Source organism: Chrysemys picta, chromosome 9 (assembly GCF_011386835.1).
Source record: "Chrysemys picta bellii isolate R12L10 chromosome 9, ASM1138683v2, whole genome shotgun sequence".
Taxonomy (NCBI): domain Eukaryota; kingdom Metazoa; phylum Chordata; order Testudines; family Emydidae; genus Chrysemys; species Chrysemys picta.
In genome coordinates, this window is record NC_088799.1 from 99586504 (window position 1) to 99608220 (window position 21717).

At 41.3% G+C, this 21717-nt stretch overlaps 1 protein-coding gene and 1 non-coding gene across 8 annotated transcripts; both read left to right on the plus strand.

Moving 5' to 3' along the window:
- The first annotated feature begins 377 nt into the window (after positions 1 to 377).
- RBMX (RNA binding motif protein X-linked) lies at positions 378 to 21717 on the plus strand. 7 transcript variants are annotated; one of them, XM_065557333.1, is made up of 12 exons: positions 378 to 498; positions 1969 to 2094; positions 2277 to 2383; positions 9247 to 9418; positions 10526 to 10645; positions 11038 to 11152; positions 13266 to 13391; positions 13480 to 13568; positions 14078 to 15334; positions 16241 to 16328; positions 18057 to 18228; positions 19840 to 21717. In XM_065557333.1, the coding sequence occupies exons 2-9, from the start codon at positions 1986 to 1988 to the stop codon at positions 14383 to 14385; spliced, it is 1146 nt and encodes a 381-aa protein (XP_065413405.1). In that variant the 5' UTR covers positions 378 to 498; positions 1969 to 1985; the 3' UTR covers positions 14386 to 15334; positions 16241 to 16328; positions 18057 to 18228; positions 19840 to 21717. The 7 variants fall into 7 exon arrangements, with proteins under 7 accessions (XP_065413405.1, XP_023955596.1, XP_023955597.1 ...); XM_024099828.3 differs by lacking the exon at positions 18057 to 18228 and having other exon boundaries at positions 13465 to 13568; XM_024099829.3 differs by lacking the exon at positions 18057 to 18228.
- Positions 2136 to 2209, plus strand: LOC112058714 (small nucleolar RNA SNORD61). Its single transcript, XR_002887863.1, has one exon. It is a non-coding gene; the product is annotated as a small nucleolar RNA SNORD61 (small nucleolar RNA).

The window sequence follows — 21717 nt, forward strand, 5'->3', positions numbered from 1 at the left end:
GCTTGCGTGTGAAAGGGGTCACCAGTACACAAGTTTGAGGGCCACTGCTGTAGGTAAGCCACATCCCTGAGAGGCAAGGAAGCTTCTTGGGACCAGAGACGTTAGGTCAGGGAAGAATCGTCCCCTCAATTTCGCTGCAGTCACAGCAGGGATGGGGTCGACACTTGACCGATCTAATTTCTAAGTGCAGGCGAGGGCTGTGTCTGTGCGTGAGGCCAGCGGTATGAGGCTGGCTCCAGGGCCCTTTCTTTCCCCCCAGAGCAGACAATGGCGCCCCACACAAAAGAAAGCTCCTTATTCCCAAGCGCCTACAACGACTCGGGCCTCTTTACCCCCCCCCCCCCCCGACGCGCCCCCCTCCCCACTGGCGGCTGCATCCGGGTCTCGCCGTCGCGTTCGAGGCGGTGACGTCACTTATATAAAGGCCTGCAGCACCTTTGTTCGCTCTCTCATTGCGCAGTTGCAGCTCAGTCCGCGAGGACGGGAACGGGAGGGGAGGTGAGTGCCGGCCGGGGCAGGCGGGCGGGAATGGAGCGGGAGAGGAGAGCAGGGCTGGGGGGGCAGGAAAGAGGACGCAAAAGGAATAGGGAAGAAGGGTTTTTTTGGAGTGGGTCAGGTCCCGGCCTTCCGTCGGGGAGTTAAAACCTCCTCCCGCTCTGGAGCGGGGTGGCCGGGCACTGGCTGCGGTTTGGCGCCGCGCCGCTTTGGTCGGTGCCTTGCCGGGGTGCGCGCGCGTGGGTGGGGTGTCCAACCGCGTGAGGCGCGGTGGCCGCCATTTTAGGTGTAGGGTAATTGTCGGGTCCCGCGGGGTGGGCCTCGCGGTGTGTGTGTGCGCGCGCGCGCAGGGGAGGGGGCGCGGCTCGGCTCGGCTCTTTGTTGCGGTGCGGGTGGCTCGATGCCGGGCAGACACACGTGGCCTGGTGGTTCCCAGTTTCGCTGCCGAGGCCACCCGCCTCTCCGGTAGGAGATTATCCCCGCCAAACGGGGCCGCCATTTTGTGGTAGTGTCGCGAGACTGTTGAGGGTCTAACGCTCTCCTGCCCTCCCGCCTTGCCTGGGGCTCACGTGCCCCCGCCTTTGTCTTGGGGGCTGGCTGCTGGTCCCGCGTGCTCTCCGCTCCCGCGCCGCAGCGCGCGTCCAGCCACCGCGCCGCGTTGTGGCTGCCGAGCCCGCGGTATGCGGGGGGGTCTGGTTTTCCCGCCACTGGGGGTGCGGGGGGAGGGGGAAGCAGCCGTGGCACATTCCCCCCGTAACTACTGACTCCCTTCTGCGTTACAGTGGCGGTTTGCACCCGGCCCCGGGGGCAGCGTGGCGCGGCCCGGCTCCGTTTGTTAGCAACTTGTTGAAAAACGGACCAGGGTTTCCAAAGTAGGCTTGTGCAGAGTTTGGAAATAAGAGCTGACTGGCCGAAACCGGCCTGAAGCGAATTAGTCTGAGATGGTTTTGCACCATTTTAAACGTAGCTGCAGGGTCCTGCTTCTTTCCCTCTGGTAAAGGATTTTGCTTTGTTGCCATAGGACTTAAAATTGCTCCTTCTGCCCATAAAACGTCATTCCTACATCATGTGCAGTTAGACCAGGGCTTATTAAGGTCTCATCAGCCCAAAAAAAAAAAAAGTTTGTTTCCCGGCACTGTATTTTATAGCATGTTTGTCTTCCTTCTAGAGGATTCAAATATATAGGTTCATCTGTTAGGATGCTAATTATGAATATTGCTTTGTAAAATTGATACTGTATTTTGTGTCCAGCTATCTCATTCTTTCATACAAATGGTCTCTGTTTCTTTCACTCTGAAGTTTCTAACTGACTTGGCTAGAAGAAGTCACTTTTATATGGAGAGGAGAGGGAGAAGGAGAGGGAGGGCGAGAGTTGAAATACATTCTGGCGTTCACAACCTCTTACAAAAGAGAAATAAAGTTTCTTAAATCTAATGCCATGTCTCGCTAATAGAACTTACTTATGTTTAATAGGTCCTACTAGAGTCAAAATGGTTGAAGCGGATCGTCCTGGGAAACTGTTCATTGGTGGACTGAATACAGAGACAAATGAGAAAGCTCTTGAGGCTGTATTTGGCAAATATGGGCGCATTGTGGAAGGTAAAAATAAAATTTCTGAATGGATACTAACTAAAAGTTGTGCTGTGATGAATCTTACAGTATTGATCAGCTGAAGTGATATTACTTTCATAATCCTCTAAGAAGTACTGAGCACGTTGTAAGGGGTAGGTTATGCTGTGAGCTTTATGAAAAGTAGAATAACATTTAGATTTGTATTGTAGTTCTCTTGATGAAGGATCGTGAAACCAACAAGTCCAGAGGATTTGCTTTTGTCACATTTGAGAGCCCAGCAGATGCAAAGGATGCTGCCAGAGATATGAATGGAAAGGTATGATGTTAGAACAAGCATGTTTTATCAATCACTAGTACAGTGCAGTGTCAATCTTAATTATTTGAACTTAATAGCAGTGTGCTTTACGAACTAGACTTGTATTAAGACCTGAGACAAGTCCTACTGTAACGAATGACTAAATTTCTTTTCTGCTGCTAAACTTACAAATGCTAAACGTAATCTTTGCTACCACTGTAGAAGTGGCATTTATTAAAGCTTCTCTTCCTGTCCCAGGATTTGGGGATTGGGTGAAAGCTTCCTGCTAGTGAGAATAAGAGGGAAGCTAATTTATGTATCTTTGAAAATCAGGATGCCTTTCAGATGGAGTTTTTAGCTTTTTATTATCATACAAATTCTTACCCTATCAGTTTGTAAAGCCAAAAGCTACATAACTCTTATCAAAGTCTAAATTTGGTTATGAACAGCATCTACAGTACTGAATTGATACAAATACAACTTTTTAATCTGGAAAGATTGGAGTCTCCATGGGCTAAATATTGACATTTTTATAACTACAAAGTTAAAGAAAAACAGTTCCATTTGTTTTTGGAATTTGATACAGTTACTCAAGTCTTTTAGCATTTATCGGTCCTGCTGTAGAGGAGATGGATAACGGATATCTGTGTTTATTAAACACACACTACCAGACCTAAGCGTGATAAGGAAGGTGGCTTGTCAGCTATATCATTCAATAGTAGTAACAACAATGATTGCATGTATGCTCCTTTCTCAAATCTGGCAATTTAACTAGGAACAGTAACTTCGATGATAGGAAAGGATTGAATTGCTTCATTTACTCTGATATGCAAATAATGTAGCTATACATTGCAATTATTTCATAAAAAGTTGACAAAGGCCCAGGGTAGTAATGGGGATACGTAGCCTTTGATCTGTAAGTCACAGGCTAGTATGTAGTCCAGGGTGATATTGCAAAGTTGATTGCAGTTGCCTTCCCTGTGGGAAGTGTCTGCTGTTGCTCACCAGCATCACAGCCCTCCTTTTTGCAGTCTCAAGATCTGAACAACTATGTAGCAGGACTGAATTTACTTTTTCCTTGGAGCTGTCCCCTCTAAATCAATGGACATGTTGGTGGGGCAGTTGAGGAAGCTTGTATTGATATTACTTGTCTTCTATACCTAGAGTTCTTTAGTTGTTTGACACTCTTCACAATTTGGATTATATTCAATCATATGTTATGTTTTGAATGCATATCTTAGTGTGATTAAGCATTATATTTTGCAGTGTTTCAATAACTTTTTAGTAAGTATCTATGGAATCCTGGGAATGGAACATCAACGTGCTGGTAGCGTTCTTAGTTAAAATATTTAATTTCAGCAAAGCTCTCTTAATCCTTGCCTTATGTTGTGTCTCAGTGACAATCAAACACAAACAGTAAAAGCTAGCTATAGCATGACTTGCTGTCAAACTGTTTGAATATGTGTTCTTGGTGCTCATGCCCAACTTAGTGTTACAACTTGTGCCATTTCAGAGATGAGCAGTCTTTCTGAGGCAAAGTTCACAATCATGTGACTTGGAAGGCAATCTCTTTTACTGACTTGTAGACAGTTCCTTAAAGGTGCTGTTATTCCAGGATTTACCTCAAAATATGCAGGTTACTGTAATACTGAGAACTATGTAGCACAATTCTAAAGTCCTCTTAAATACAGTTTAAACCAGAGTGGCTTGAAATAATTTTATGCTCTAGCTGCAGCGGCACTGGAGATTAGTGACTGGCTGAGAGGATTTGATCATTAGGCAATGTGTGTAGAGTACTATTCTAAAACTCCTCTTAAAACAAATGATTGCTTATTCTTATTTTAGGTCTTCTGTATTACAGTATAAGATTGGCCACACTTGGAACTTTTAGAACAAATGCCCAGTGTATTAGCTAAAATAGTGGCTTGTTTATATAATGTTTCATTTTATTTCTTTGAGGAGATCTGTGCATTCTAAAATAGTGAACCTTAATAAAGTGGTGCCTTTGGGGTTGTATGAGCACCCTCTCAATGCCCGTAATGTTCTGAAGAGTGGTCCTAAGTGTCCAACAGCCTTTGATTCCTTCTTCCTGTGGTAAACTGCAGATGCATGGAATGAAGGTCCTTACATGGAAAATCTTTAAAAACTTTATCATATTTTTAATAGTAGCTTACTTAGTTTCTGTGCCACAGAACAGTTTAAATATCTGCATCTGCTTAAATTTGGACCCACTGCATTCTGGGTCAATTATGGGCAATCCCAGAGGAAAAGTGAGGTAAAGTGGTATCTTTTGTGTGGTTTTTTTTTTCCCTCTCTCTCTCTCTCTCTCTCTCAAGAAAAGAGAGGGACAGGCAAAAAGGTGTAGGTGAGACATGTCTTGTATTGGACCAATTTCTGTTGGTGAGAGAGACATTACCTCACCCACCTTGTCTCTCTAATATCCTGGGACCAATATAGCTACAACATTGCATCCTTCATCTTTTAGTCATTTGAACGTTGTGGAAGATATCCCAAAGCTGGTGCTCTGTAATGCTATTCCTCTGAGACACCTTAGGTCAGAAAAGACGCATGCGTTCCTCCAGGCTTTCTATAGGACAAAGCTCCCATGAGCCAGAGGCTTGTTTCCATCTTTAGATCCTTACCTTGTTCCCATAAAGGGGCCTCTTTGGTTCTATGGTTTCCTAAAGTGGGAAAGCAACAGAAGCTTTCTGTATAGGGAGTAGCAGCTTAAACCAGGTGCAGGATTGTTGGGATACAGCAAGACTGACCTCTGGAAAAAAGGCCGTGTGGGAGTTCTACGCTTTTGGTTCTTTCTGTCATCTCAAGTCCCAAGTCTTCCCAACAGCACAAAAGAGAGCACAACACTTCAGATTGGTCGAGTTATTCTGTCTTTTACACTCGCTTCTAATAATTCTCAAGTTTGATGGTTGCTGGGGGTCAAGATAGCTTTGCTTTGTTCTCTGTTCGGGATGGGTGATTCTCATCCTTGTGGAGTGAAATTACCACAGATCACTGGGTTTGGGCTGCTGTTTGGTCCATATGAGATTGAGTTCCATCCTGTGCTGCCTCCTAGCTTCTTTCCTATACGTTTTCAGAAATCCCTTACATGATCTGCTATTCAGGGTAAAACTGAGTTCTGTAATAAGGATGGGTGTCAAAAGAAATGTTCAAACAGTACAGAAGAAATTGCTTCATAGATGCTTCGTCATTCTAAAAAGACTGTCTTCATCCCATGATGGATTTAAGGAAACTGAACAATTACATGAGTTCAAATTACGTGTAGTACCACAAACTTTTATCCCTGTTTTTTTTCTCTCTGAAACTGGTTCAGGCATAAAGCATATACTTTTACGCTGCAGTCAGATTAGCTCACAAAGTACTTTTGCTTCTTCATAGATGGTGATCACTACAGATATACCCTCTCTGGAACTATCCTAGGCTCCACTAGCCAAGGCTTTTCTACTAATGAAGGCATTTGCCAGATACTCTTAATGTAGGTGCTCACAGTGCAGTTTTCCTGAGATTATAGTTAACATGCTCTCCATGACCTTTCAAGGACACTTCCAGTCATACATTTTTATGATTTTAGGTATGACCTCTGCCTACCTGCGGAGGAGATCCTTGCATCAGTGGTTGGTAGTGCCATACAGTCCAAATATAGGTGATTTAGGTATACTGTTTATTATTTTACTGAAGGCTGTCCTAGTCATCAGTGGGCTGATAGGTCTTTCTAGTACCAACTATTGCAGATGCATTCAGTTTGGTCTGAGAAAGTGGACAATTTATGGTCAGTAAAACATATGGAAAGCCAAACTCTATATAAGTGTCTGGTTGCAGGCCATCAGGTGAACTTGAAAATCCTTTCTGCTGTTCAATCAAGCACCATATAATACAAAGTGTGTCAGGACAGTATGACAGCCCGTGTATTATGATAGCAAGCAAGGAAGTGCTCATTTCTAGCTGCTCTGTCAGTGAACCTGGACCTGTTACCTTGCTAATAATGAAAGTATTTACCGTTTTTGCATCCCTGCCCATCTTGGCTAATTGAAGTTGAAGTCGGACTACAGAAACAGTTAGCAATGAGCAGTATAAGAGGAATGACATGTCTATTAAATGTCCGCCAATGCACAAACTAATTCACTGACATCTTACACTTTAGCTAGCATGATGTTATTTCAAGGTTTTAGGTATTAATAGCACACCTTGGTACTGTTTCTTGGCAATCTTTACAGCTGTTGTCAAGGGTAATTCTCTAATCCTCACTTAATAAGAATCTCCCCAGTCCACCTTTATAGGGTTATACTGATTGCCCATTCCCAGTTGCCGGGTAGGTAGTACACCAGCAACTGTAGTTCTTTGTTGGGTCAGGACCGGTGTGGCTTTTATGACCATGGCTCTGAACGTCCGTACTTGTTGCAGAGTATCTAGAGACCAGGTCCCTATTCTAGGCACCGCACAAACTAGAAAGGTGATCGCTGCCCCCAAAGAGTTTATGAAACTAAGCTTAAGATATGATCCAACTATTGGATGTGCTGTGGTCATAAGGCTGTATTAGACCCAGCAAAGGATAAGGTTTTAGTAAAACCATTGTTCTGCTGATACAACACTAAACAGTTAAAGGTGGCTTGGGGTTTTATATCAAGTTATTGTTAGCTGCCATTGTAGTAACCACTATTTAAATTTCTGACCTTTTATATGGACACAAGGAGAAAGGGAAATAATTAAAACATTTTAACTTTAAGACTTTAAAATTAAGGGTTTTATTTTTAATTATTGTTTTTCATCTGTAGTCTCCTTTTTATAGGGTAGATCCCTGTTTGAGCTTTCTCAGGCGGCACTGAAGATTGTATTAGCTGTCTAATCCCCAAAAGACTGTTCATTTAGATTGTCTTGAGCTGTTGGAATTAAATCTGTTTATTTTAGAATCAAACAAGTAGCTTATAGGTAGGAAAAATAAAAGCAAAGATAAAATAATGCAGCTTGCATCCTAGCTGATGGTAAAACACAGGCTCTGCACATCATCCTGTTAGTCACTTAAGACCTTTGCAAACTTACTAGCATTGGACTGTCCCAGGCATTTGTAGCTGGCCTCTTGTCACAGGTTCACAGCACCTGCTACAGAAGGTGGTGTTATCTTGGCCGAGTAAGCCAGGCTTTCATTGAACAGAAAGCAAAAAAAAAAAAATTTTTTTTTTAAGTAATGTGGGGAAGGAAAACCACACATTAGGGAATAGGTGACAACAGGCACTTAAAGCTTGCATTCCAGGTATTCAGAATTTAGACAATGCCAGATGGTCAAAGAGGTATTTTGGTATCAGAACAGCAAAGGCCCAAAAGTGGCAGGAATCTACAATGAGCCAGGAGAAGTTGGGGAGAATGGTCATGATAGAGCTTGCTCCTTCCAGTCTTTCTGCTGTCTCTTAGTGACCTCTTCAGACAAACTATGTCCAAGAAGTGATTGCATCCTCATGCAATTGAAACTAACCAATCAAAACACTTGCTTCCGTTTCTAGACTATTTCAGCTCATCATGACAACTGATGGCTTTTCCATGAGCCTTGAAGATGCCTTATCATAGTAGTTCTAATTTAAACAATCCAGTTTACCAATATTTGTGTCTTCAGTTTGTATCCAACAGACTGAGTTGGACTCTTGGGTAACAGATGCGATGGGAGAGTGCTTGTACTGCACCATAGGGAACTAATTTCTATAAAGCTTCAAAGATGTGGGTGGTAAGGGGGTGTCACCACCTACAGGCTGCAGACACCTCTCTTTACTGGTGAGTGATGGCCTCATAATCACTAACTGCAGAAAGGGAGAACAAAAATAATCAATTGGATTCTCTTTAATGAGATGATGTATTTAGTGCAGCATTTTTGTCCTTTTTGAGTTCTGGGCAGAGTAGATGTGCAGAAATCTAAATAACACACACCTTTCACAGAGCTTGCAGTCTTGGTAGATAGGCTCAAATTCTTTAAGGACTCTTGACTCTTTGATTGCAGAACTTTTGATAATCCAGCGTATAATAGGCTGGTAATAAAGCAGCCGTAAAACTTTGAGTTTACTTGTTGAATATATTGAACACTGAGCTTTGTATTCTGGCCCCACAAGGCACCCATTTTTGTAGAGCCGTGCCTTTAAATCTAGAATCTAGATCTAGAATCAGCTCTTGCTTTAAAAAAAAAAAAATCTATCCCTAGTGGTTTCAGAGAACCTTGAAAACAACATAAACGGAGTGTCACGTTTTGGAGTAGGCAGCCTGATGCAGTAGAGCAAAGGTATCAACTGCCCAGTTCAGTTCAGTGTTAATTCTGAAACTGCCTTTAGTTTTCATGCCAGTTTTAATTTAGTTCATGGCTGATCATCTTAGCAGAAACATCCAGTGAATGCGTCCAACTGCCTTCCCATGTGCTAGAAGCTCCAGCTGACAAACCTTTAAGCTTCATCCCTGGAACTTCTGATGCCACTATAGTTTGGTACAAAAATCCTATGGCCTATTGAAAACTGAAACTGGAGGTAGTAGTACATACATAGAACATATTATTTAAAACAGACCTATGTTCTAATTTAAACACCACAAAAATACCAGAGTTCTAATTTCTGAAATTGCTGCAGATTTTCCTTACGTGCCACAGGAGCAAAGGACCTTCCTGTAGAATGTATTCCTTCTGAGTCCATTCCCAGTTGTTTATACTGGCATTCTGAAGATTCAAAGCTGTTCTAGAATTACATTATAAATTAAGTAGGCTTGTAAAAGCCCAGTAACAGGAAAGCTGAATAGAAGAATGGCGCTACTGGGTCAGACCAATGGTCCATCCGGCCCAGTTGCTTATTTAAGACATAAAAGCATAACTGAGCACTGAGTAAAGCAGCTTCTTTTTTTAGTCACTAGATGGGAAAGCAATTAAAGTGGAACAAGCAACCAAGCCATCCTTTGAAAGTGGTGGTAGACGTGGGCCACCGCCCCCTCCAAGAAGCAGAGGTCCTCCCAGGGGCCTTAGAGGTGGAAGAGGCGGAAGTGGAGCAAGAGGACCACCTTCAAGAGGGAGTCACTTGGGTATGTATTTACATATCTGATTATACTTGGACAACATGCTAGACTGTCCGTTTTGGAAGGTGACAATATCCTTCTGAAAAATCAAGCCACTGAATAAAGTATTCCTTGTTTTTAAATTAAAACAGATCAAAATGTGCACTCTGCAGTTGAGTCAGATTATTGGCTAGGTAATTAGACTTAAACCTTCTAGTGTGTGAGGGTTCCTTTCTGCATATAACATTTGCTTGACTTTGGGCTAAAATGGAAAGCAAAACTCCTGCCTTGCAAGCGAGCGAGGAAGCTTTCTGGTGTCCTGGTTTGAAAATCATCTTGCACCTGGGAAAAAGGTGAACAATTTGAAGTCTTACTGCCAGAAGACACAAACTAAATAAGCAATAGCTGCTGACTTCAGGGATTGATCCTTGGAGGGTCAAGCTTAATTCTGCAAACTTTGAGCGCTGCTTGTTTAATATAGAGCTGTAGCTTTTAGGAGAGAGATTCGACTGGCTGTCCTTTGATGTAGAAAACGTTAGAGTAGCACACAAGGTTTTGTTAGTGTTTGTCTGGATACTGGACTAAAATGAAACGCGCTGCTTTCTTAATGGGAGAAGCAAGTAGTCCCTTATCTGCGGTGTAGCTGAAGATTGAATGCAAAACAGCCAGAAGCAGTTGCCCCTAAATTTCTGGTCTGTGGGGTCTGTATAGTGGGTCCTGCATAACCTCGAGGGTAGGATATGTGGTCAAATCTGCTTTTAGGCTGTTCTGTTCCTTATTTGGCCACACTATCTGGAAACAGTGGACTTGTGCATTGTCTAGGCTGTGACCATGTAATCTGATTTACGTTGCTCTTCCTCCTTTGGTCACACTGCATCTTTTATTCCTGACTGGGGCTTCCCAGATTTGACCGCTGTACCAAAAAAAGGGCCATTTTGGAATCTCAGGGAGCATGCATGTGGTCAGTGTTGCAGTTCTAAGTTCCTCCTACAGATTTCTGCTTTGGCTTGATGGTACTGATTTGCCACTGCTTAAGCATATCAAATTTTAAACATTTAAACTGCAGCAATATAAAAAATGGCTTATCTAGTTCTTCACGTAAATAACCGGTTGTCTTACTCTTTATCTTTTTAGGCTCTTCTAGAGGGCCACTTCCAATGAAAAGGGGTCCACCTCCACGAAGTGGCGGACCTCCACCTAAAAGATCGGCACCTTCAGGGCCAGTGCGTAGCAGTAGTGGAATGGGAGGGAGAGGTAAGAAGTTGTTCAATGTTTTTCTTTTTGGTTGTCTGAATAACGAGGCTGGATTTATCCATGCCTGTAACAAATCACCAATCACTTTAAATCAAATTCATTGTTTGTTAGCTATACAACCACAAACATTATACTATTAACTCTTCATGTCAGCAGAACTTTCAGGTCTGTGACTTTTTAAAGATGTTCCTCTACTGCTGTTTCTTAGTTTGACTAGCAGAGCCATGAAACAGTATTGCACGGAATGCAGACTATAGCAAAGTGATCTCCTAAATAACTGAACTATGCTGTTAATATAACTTTTCATTTGAGGAACGTCCTCTGCAGCAGTTGTCCTTCATTCTTGCTTCATTTTTAAACAGTTGGTTAACCTGAATTGTCCTTCTTTAAAGCTCCTGTATCACGTGGAAGAGACAGTTATGGTGGTCCTCCACGCAGAGAGCCAATGCCATCACGGAGAGATGTCTACATGTCACCAAGAGATGATGGTTATAGTACAAAAGACAGGTAAAGTTAATGCATTATAGTTAAAGCTTAATACCAGGGTCCTGGTTTCTAATTTTGCCTGCAGAGAATTATGCTCCTCTATGAGGAGCTGATTGAGAATTTGAAAGTGGAGGGTAGCTTTCGTGAAAGTGATCATGAAATGATAGAGTTCATGATTTTAAGGAATTGTAAGAGGGAGAACAGCACAATAAAGATAATGGATTTCAAGAAGGTAGACTTAACCAAACTCAGGCAGTTGGTTGGTAAGGTCCCATGGGAAACAAGTCTAAAGGGAAAAACTAAGTCAAATTACAAAGGATGAATATAACCAAATAATGCAAGTATGTAGGGACAAAATTAGAAAGGCCAAGGCACAAAAACAGATTAAATTAGCTAGAGACATAAAGGGTAACAATAAAGCATTCAGAAATACATTAGAAGCAAGAGGAAGACCAAGGACAGTGTAGGCCCGGTACACAGTGCTGGTGAGGGAGTACAATAACAAAATGTGGAAATGGTGGAAGTGCTAAATGACTTTGTTTCAGCTTTCACCAGAAAGGTTTGTAGCAATTGGGCGTCTAACATAATGTGAATACCAGTGAAAATGAGGTAGGATCAGAGGCTAAAATAGGGAAAGAACAATTTGAAAATTACCTAGACAAGTTAGATGTCTTCAAGTCGCCACGGCCTGATGAAATACATCCTAGAATACTTAAGAAGCTAATTGAGGAGATATCTAAACATTAGCAGTTGACTTTGAAAAGTCATGGAAGACAAGAGAGATTCCAGAGGACTGGAAAAGGGCAAATGTAGTGCCCATCTATAAAAAGGGAAATAAGGACAACCTGGGGAATTACAGACCAGTCAGCTTAACTTCAGTACCTGGACAGATAATGGAGCAAATAATTAAATAATCAACTTGCAGATAAGGTGATAAGCAACAGCATGGATTTGTTGAGAACAAATTATGTCAAGCTAATCTAATAGCTTTCTTTAATGGGGTAACAAGTGGTAGATGTATATTTTGACTTTAGTAAGGCATTTGATACTGTCTCACATGAACTTCTCATAAACAAACTAGGGAAATACACCCTAGATGGAGCTACTATAAGGTGGATGCATAACTAGTTGGAAATCAATTCCAGAGAGTAGTTAGTTATTAGTGGTTCACATTCAAGATGGAAGGGCATATTGAGTGGGCTCCTGCACAGATCCGTTCTGGGTCAAATTCTGTTCAACATCTTCATCAGTAGTTTAGATAATAGCATAGAAAGTACGCTTACAAAGTTTGCGGACGATATCCAGCTGGGAGCAAGTGCTTTGGACGATAAGATTAAAAATCAAAATGATCTGGAGAAATGGTCTGAAGTAAATAGGATGAAATTCAATAAGGACAAATGCAAAGTGCTCCAGTTAGGAAGGAACAATCAATTGCACACATACAAAATGGGAAATGACGACTGCCTAGGAAGGAGTTCTGTGGATAGTTAGCTGATGATCATACTGGATCACAAGCTAAATATGAGTTAACCGTGTAACACAGTTTGGCGGGGGCAGGAAGCAAATGTCATTTTAGGATGTATTAGCAAGAGTGTTGTAAACCAGACATAAGAAATAATTCTTCCGCTCTACTCCATGCTGATTAGTTCTGAAGTGGAGTATTCTGTCCAGTTCTGGGCACCACATTTCGGGAAAGATGCGGACAAATTGGAGAAAGTCTAGAGAAAAGCAACAAAAATGATTAAAGGTCTAGAAAACATGGCCTGTGAGGAAGACTGAAAAAATTGGGTTTGTTTAGTCTGGAGAAGAGAAGACTGGCGATTCAAGTACATACGAGGTTGTTACAAGGAGGAGGGAGGAAAAATTGAAGTAAGGGATGGATTAGGTTGCACGTTAAGAAAAACTTCTTATGAGGATGGTTAAGCACTGGACAGAATTGCCTAGGGAGGTTGTGGAATCTCTATCATTGGAAATTTTTAAGAGCAGGTTAGATAAACACCTGTCAGGGATGGTCTAGATAATACTTAATCCTGTCATGAGTGCAGGGGACTGGACTAGATGACCTCTCAAGGTCCCTTCCAGCCCTATGATTCTATGATACCTCATAAATAATACAACTATCACTTTTTTCTAGTTATTCAAGTAGAGATTATCCAAGTTCAAGGGATACAAGAGATTATGCGCCACCTCCAAGAGATTATGCATACCGTGATTATGGTCATTCCAGCTCACGTGATGAGTACCCCTCTAGAGGATACAGGTACCTAGCATTGTATTTTTCTCAACTTCAGTCACACCCTGTGTCAACACTGATTTGTAGTAAGTCTCAGCAGTTTTTCTTCTTACAGTGATCGTGATGGCTATGGTGGTGGACGCGATAGAGACTATTCAGATCATCCAAGTGGAGGCTCTTACAGAGATTCATATGAGAGTTATGGTAAGGACCCATTTTGAGGATCTTGTAGCAGAGTTTGTAAAGGCTTCCTAATCCTGATTTACTAGGCTGCTTGCATTTAAGGGGGAATGTCACACTCAGTTTTTTCCTCACAGTGAAAGTGAGAATGCAATTTAGTTTATTTAACAAGATGATCAAATGATTACCATAACCTAACGAAGCAAAGTCTACAGTTCAGAATTGCAACTATCACTGGAAAATATGGCTGAGTTTCTTCTCTAAAAATAACAAGCTGTTCTGGAATATCCCCCAAAAGAGCCTGCTTGAAATAAACACCGTCTTCAGTCCTTTCAAACAGTCTTTAAATTCATTCGCTGCCTGATACACAGCCCCCACTATAAATGTCCCAACATGGCAGATTATATTATGAACATCTCAATTCATACAAAAGAGTAACAGTAAACTTTAGTGCAGCAATTCTGTAAATTCAGATTTAAATTGTTATATATAACTTATAGTGTTGCCATATTACCTGACCATTGACCCTGCAGGTAACTCACGTAGTGCTCCACCTGCACGAGGGCCCCCGCCATCTTATGGTGGAAGCAGTCGCTATGATGATTACGGCAGTACACGAGATGGATATGGAAGTCGAGAAAGTTATTCAAGCAGCAGAAGTGATGTCTACTCAAGTGGTCGTGATCGTGTTGGAAGACAAGACAGAGGTCTTCCCCCTTCCATGGAAAGGGGTTACCCTCCTCCCCGTGATTCATACAGCAGTTCAAGCCGCGGAGCACCCAGAGGTGGTGGCCGTGGAGGAAGCCGGTCTGATAGGGGTGGAGGCAGAAGCAGATACTGAAAAACAATCATAAACTTTTGGACCAAGACAGATTACTTCTCACAAACCCAAGTGGAAGTTGTTCTATCTTTACTACCAGAGGACTACTAAAAGGAAAAGTTGTTCTTACCTTTTTTTATTGTTGCCTGTTAAGTTTCCCCCTCCATGATTTTTATGCTTTTGTGAGGAAAAGTTAAAACAATGTTTAATTTCATTTCAAAATTGTTAACATTTCTTTCAAAAAGCAGATGTTAAATGTATAAAAGTTGAGCTGTGTACTAGTGTTGTAACTTTCAAAGTAAAAGTTTCCCTGAAATGCCACACTTCCCATCTGATTTTCCTCATGAATGGAACAAGCAGTTCTAAGATCTTCCACACAACATCTAACCATCTAAAATGGAGATGGATCGTTCTACACATTCAAACTCTCATTCTAAACAAATTAGTTACTTGGAGGGTGGTGGGGATGTGCCACACTATAATTTCAGTTTCCTCTTGGTTCTGAAATCACACAATATTCCCAGTTCAAAATTTCTTCAGATCCTTGTGTAAAGAAAAAAATCAGGATTCCATTCAGTCACTAAACCAGAAACAGCAAATGGATAATGCTGACCATACTTTGCCTTCCTACTGTTTTGCTGGGAATTTGCAAGGACCTCTCCCCCAAAATAAACCATTTACATGTAATAAGTCAACTACAGAATACTGTAAATAAAAGGTTTGACCAGTTCCATCAAAGAAGCTACAAAACGATGCTTACTCATACTGTTTCAAATTTTTGCAACTCTGTGTAGTGTCTCACTTTTAAAGGAACATCTTTGATTCCAAAGGCAAATGGAGAAAATAAGATAAGCAAAGAAGTCTTTCTCTCCAACTTCTCAAAGGCTTATGACTTCATAAAAACAAGTGAATCTTTCAGCATTCCACAACAGATTTAAAGCATCAAATGCCTGTGAAACAGCAAAGATGGGTAAGCAAAGCAAACTAGTTTTTCAGTCTGTCAAAATTGAACCAAATTACCTTCCTCTTAGTACAGTAAGACAAGCTGTACGTCATGGCAATGGAAGTGCTTTCTGTATTTAAAACAATATCTTATGGAAAAGCAATGCTGGAAAGCATTAGAAGTCTTCCAAATTCAACATTTCTTCTTATGGATATAAAGCATGTATGGCATCAATTTTGAAACTAAAGCGTTTAAGAATGCAGCTCGTAGACAAAATGTGTTGCAAAGTAGGGTTGGGAGGGGGAATTCTATGCCCAGTATGTTTCATTGAAGACACTTAAAACAAGCTGCATATACTATATTTCTAACAAATATTAAAATCCTGATGAAATCAGGAATTGGCTTAGATTGCCAAATATATCAGCTCGGATATTGGGCATTTTCAAGCAAGCCATTGCAAACTTGACGTTTAGTTGGATGCCTGATTTTATTTTAGTTTTGTGACACTGCATTATATGGGGAAATTCTAGTACAAGTGGCAGAACCTGTGGTGAGTTGTCATGTCCCAGGTAGAGCCATGAAGTTCAAAAGATGCTCTTGAATATAGTAGACTTGAAGACCTCCAACTAAAAAAAAAAAACCTTGTTACTACTCTAGTCCTCAAAATAAATTTGCCGTTCATCTTATGGATTTAACATGGCAGTGCACCATTGGAAAGGAATGAGAATCCATAAGCCATGCAACCTATCACTAAGCCATTCCAGTCCATTCCAAGCCAGTGAACCTTCCACCACTTAAAGAGAAGTAGTAAAACTTGAAACACATTAATCTACAAACCCAAGCTTGTGACTTTTCTGGGACCGGGACAGTTATAGGTTGGATAACCATTTTAAATCTGTTCTAGCTCTGTCATATCTATTTTAATTGTTGCAGGTTGATTACCTTCAAAGGCATGATGGTCCGAGGTACAGTTCAGACACGTCTGCATGGATAAGTGACAGCAGCTGTAACAGAAGGAAAGGTAAATTATATAATAGCATTGTAACTTTACAGAAATTTCCTTTTTTTCCATGCTCAAACTTTTGATCTCACTTTTTTGGGCGGGGGAGACCATGCCTGTTTTTATGCTTGAAAGCAGAATTTTTAGGATTCTTGAACAGAGTACTTTAGCAGGTTGGGAAGTGGCAAGGATGACTGGAAGGGACTTGGACCAAATGCATACACAGAGGCCATGTCTATGTGAGATGCACTAGCTCAGCTAAGAGTTCAGTAAAGAGTAGGTAAACTAGCACAAACTGCTGTACGGATGCTTGTTTTGGTTTTTTAGTTCGCTTTTTTAGCTTTAATTTAAATTTGTTCCTGAGATAATGAAGCTAAGCCAAAATAAGCCTGTTTAAAAGAAAATGTCCATGCTGCTTTTGCAGTTTAGCTTTAATTTTTAACCAGTGCCACCTTCTTTATGGAGATTTGATCCAAAATCATATGACTGAGCTTAATTTAATATCTAATGATCTTTGAGTTTGCTTTTGCTGAGGTTCTCCAACTAAACTGTGGAACAACAGACAAATGAAGCAAAACAGCTCAAGTTCTGTAGGTCATTTGCTTATTGTTTAGCATAACAAAGCCTACCTCTTTCACATCAGTGCACATTCCCTTTAATTGGGGGCCCAGCAGGCACAGGAACAGATGTTTCCAGTTTGCTGGGACAACTTCAATAAGGATGAAAGGCTCACAGAAACAAATATCTTCCCCCAAAAAGCATAAAAGCAGATGGATTATTGCTCTAACACAATTTTACCAAAAAGTCTCCAACCAAACAGTTACAGTAGCAAAGATGTGGGTTAACTTGTATGTTGGGTGAACTTCAAAACCTAACAAAGCGTAGAAAAGATGGGACATTCCCATTTAAAAGAAACTACATGAAAAATCTATACTCTAAAAGAGAACCTGCAGTAAAACATGGCTTGTTTGCTCTCTAAAATGCTGCTTTAAAAAAACTGAAATAGGGAAGCAGGTACTGCGAGTTTTTAGTTGACAAGGGTGGAGCATGTCACATACCAGTGTGACTCTTACTGTGTTGCGTGTTTTCACATTCTTTTGGAATTGTCATTTAAAAGTGGCCCCCAGGGGATTACATAGCTGCTCGATTCCCTATCAGAATGTAATAATATTGCTTTGTAACTTATCTTGACTACTTAAAGATATTTTGACATGAGGAGGACAATATTTACTATCTAGGGTGCACTATTAATTTAGAACACTGTTTTACTCTAGGATTTGTTCCTGCACTGATTTACTTTTTCCCACTACATGTCTAGGACAGTATAGTGGATGCAACAAAAAGTTGTGGCCAGCCCACATTCCTATTCCTTATATCAATAATACATGACTCTGGAAAAGTAAAATTAATTAAAAGATCTCCATCTCGATTTGCTGTTAGGATCAGTATTAACATCTCTAAGCCAGTGGTTCTCAACCTTTCCACATTACTTCAGGAGTCTGATTTGTCTTGCATACCTCCAAGTTTCACCTCACTTAAAAACTACTTGCTTGCTTACAAAATGAGACATAAAAATACAAGTTTCCCAGCGAACACTTACTGAAAAATTGCTTACTTTCTCATAACCGTATAATTATAAAATCAATTTGAATATAAATATTTTACATTTCAGTATGTAGAGCAGTATAAACAGGTAATTGTCTGTATGAAGTTTTAGCTTGTACTGACTTCACTCGTGCTTTTATATAGCCAGCTGTAAAACCAGCCAAATATCTAGATGACTTGATGTACCCCCGGAAGACCTCTGTGTACCCCTGGTTGAGAACCACTGCTCTAAACCACCACTAACTGGAGCCCAGGGTCGGGGTTAAGGTCCATCTGGGAACTGGGAGACCCAATTTTATTACCAGATTGGCTACAGGTGATTTTTTTTTTGTGGCATTGTACAAACCACTTAATCTCTGCTTTTTGTTTCCTTACCTATAAAAGTTACCAACCTCACGGTGGTAAATGACAAAGCTGTTTGTCGAGTGCTCTGAAATCCTCTCATGAAAGGTTTAGTACAGAATTAACTTTATCTGAGTCCAGGGCTCAAAAAAATCTTGTCAGTGGCAAATAGGAAGACAAATTCCTAGCCTTAACGGCTGTTAATACAACCATCGAAAGTAAATCAGAGTATGTTTGCAGAATCTGAAAAAGTACTCAACTGCCGCTCCATTTTGCAGTGCATCTCTAGTGTGAAACTGACATTTAAAAATGTTTCAGTGACGGTAATTCCAAACTTTGTGGGCGAACAAACTCTTAAATTGACACTGTTTAGGAAAACCTCAGCAAAGGTAGACATTGATCCTTCCCTATAAGTTACTCACTCTCCTCAAACTTCTGTTTCTGGCATTAATGAGCAGACCTCTTTCCTTGCTGAATCCTTTTTCCCACTTGCATCAGTGAGGGGACTGGAGAGTTGAAGAGATGGTATGTTTATTTCTTCTAGGGGCTAGGGAAAGTGAAACTTAATTTACAAAAAGCCAGAGCCTTGATCAGAACATGGCTCTTGATTGGGGAAATTCAAGTAAGTGGTGCAGTTTGGACTGCTTGCCAGGCTTTTGCCAAGGCATCTTGCTGGTATTGCTCACTTCTCTTCATCTTTCATATAATCTGGCTTAATAGATGTAATTCTTTAGCTATATTAAATGTATTACAAAAATTGTCATGCCCTGGTAGAGTTCAGTTACTGCAATGAGCAGTTATGCTCTGGGCAATTGAACAACTCCTAATGTTTTGGATAATTCAGCTGCTGCTTATGTCAATAAATATCTTGACTTGTCATCTACTGTGTACTGGACCAGTTGTAATTCAAAAGATGTTACATGTAAGCATTGTGTGAGGTCTACTGCATATACATAATTTACACTCACGTTATTTTCCTAATTCTTTCCTCCAAGAATGGCAGCTGTGCTAATGAAGGAAACCATTGCAATGGGCATTAATGCAACAAGTCATTTGCCTCTACTTGAAACAATGTTCTTATAAATAGTGTCTTGATGATCCAGCTGATATATTCATCACTCCTTGTAGTCATGGTTGTCCCAGAATGCACTGGTATGCTTAGTAACTGTCCTAATGTTGCAGGGAACCAAAGTCACTTGCTGATCAAGTGCAGATCATTTCATGTGTGGGGAGTGAATTAGCAGATGACCATGTAGCTGTAATGTTTTTGTTCCCACAGTTGTATCAGCAGTTCAGTTTGGTCTGAAAGCTTTGTCCTATGTGTTAATTAATTCAGTAAGTCATACCATTTGCACATTCCAACTACAATTAATGCAAGAGCTGTGCATGTCTTGGGTCACACTCAATGTTCCAACCTAGTGGCTTTTGCCATCATCTCTTCTAGTGTGAAAAGGTGCTGAAGAGCATTCAGCTTCTTGAAGTCCAGCCTAGGCCTAAACGTATTCAGTTACCACTTAAGGAGAAGAAACTACATTTCCTCACTGTTTTGCAATATACAATGTACTAACACATTTCCTTTCTTCAGTTACAGAGTGACTGGAAGAAAGCGGTGGAACAATGGATGCGTGTTGGGAAATCTGAGGATAACTAGTGCAACACACAAATTTTAACGACCTCTAAAAGTGGTCTTGGCCAGCATTCAGCGTGTGCAGATGTTAATGTTAGGTTTGAAGAAAAAGGTGTTAATTACTATTTTAGAGCTGTTCTTGTTGGAGCATTGCTGCATGAAAGGTTACTCCCCTCAGATGTTACCATTAGTATCTCCTTTATAGCTGAAAAGTGTGAACTAAGTGGCTATTGTCTGGCTTTTGTAACTGTCCACTTCCAAGAAGTAAGTGTGGGTGTACTAATGTTGATGCTGCAGCAGAACAAACATTCCTGTGCTACTGTTAGGCCTTGTCTACACTGCAGAGTCTTATCCAGAAAAGGCAGCCTTTGTCAGCAAATCTGTGGAGGTGTACACACTGCAGTGCCACTTTTGGTGGCAAAGTTAAAGCAACAAAGTGTCAGTGTAGATGCTGCTGTTCCTTATATTGCCAGTACTCTCCTCCCCCAGTATTTTTCAGTCCCCGTTGTGACTGATCTGCTCACTATTTAGAACTCGGCTGCCCTGCATGCATGTGCCCCATCCCTTTCAAAGCTCCAGGAAGTTCTGGAATTTCTGACAGTTGAGCTCCAGCAGCAAAGAGCAAATCATTAATGTGGAATGCTGCTGTCTCCTGTACTAGGAACATAGAGGCAGGTGTGTGCGTATGAGAAACTGCTGTGCAGAGCCAGGTGGGAGCTGATGTGTGCGTGAGGAGAAGAGGGAGGGTGTCTCCCTGGCTCAGGACTGGCTGATTCCAGCAGCTGTCTGAACTTAAAGACTACGCACTCACACTCTCCCCCCCCCCCCCCCCCCTACACTTCAGTTAAAAAGCAGATGGCAATCTAGTAGAATGCCCAAGGAACCATGAGCTTGAGAAACCTGCACCATGTGATGCTGTTCTGTGCCTGCCCCATGATACCTTGCAAATCCTTCGTAAAGCACCCTGTGGCCGGTTGCACAGTGGGATAGCTATCCACAGTGTACTGCTCTGGGTCGATACAAGAGCAACTAGTGTGGATGTGCTGCACTGACACAAGGAGCATAGTGTGGACATGCAGCAGTGGTTTAATTGAAGTGGCATACCTTCTGTTGATAAAACTCTGGAGTGTAGACAGCTTTAGTGAACGGTTTGCAGAAACAGTTCTGCTGAGCTGAAAATGGAACGACAAATCACTTACGCAAAAGCAACTGCCCACTCTGGGAGGGAGGACTTGCAAACACAAGAACATTTTTATGTTTCAGGGTATTCTGCATAGGCAACTTAATTTTCCAACCTTTAGATCTTTTTTGGGGGGTAGGAGGCGGGAGAGTTCTTTCGTACTACATGCCACAATTTGACCTATGAGTTATGGTGGCAGTTTTGTAGGGAGTTGTCCACCACCTAACATAACTGCGTTTGTCCTCTAAAGTGAATTTTTTGGAAATTGCAAGAGCAGAAATAGATTTTTCCCTTTTGGATCAGAGGTAATAGTCATGAACCTAAAATGAGATATAGAGGACTTCTGGGGAATGTTCATATCCATCCTTGGAGTTATTGGTACCCTTGTACCAGCTAGCATCTTTCATAAATGGTTACTTCCAGATGCGATCCTTCTAAGATAGAGCTAATTAGTTTGTATGGAATCTTGTCTTTTAAGTACATCTCCAGGTTGTCTGTATTGCATTTGTACTCTGTATTACGCATGTTTATTGCTTATTTTGCCAATATATGGAAAAAGTGAAATTTTCAAGCATCAATAATTCTGTATGCTATCCCTCATCTTTCTCATTGGTGAAAATGCATAGTCATGGTTAATAAACTTTACATTGACTGAA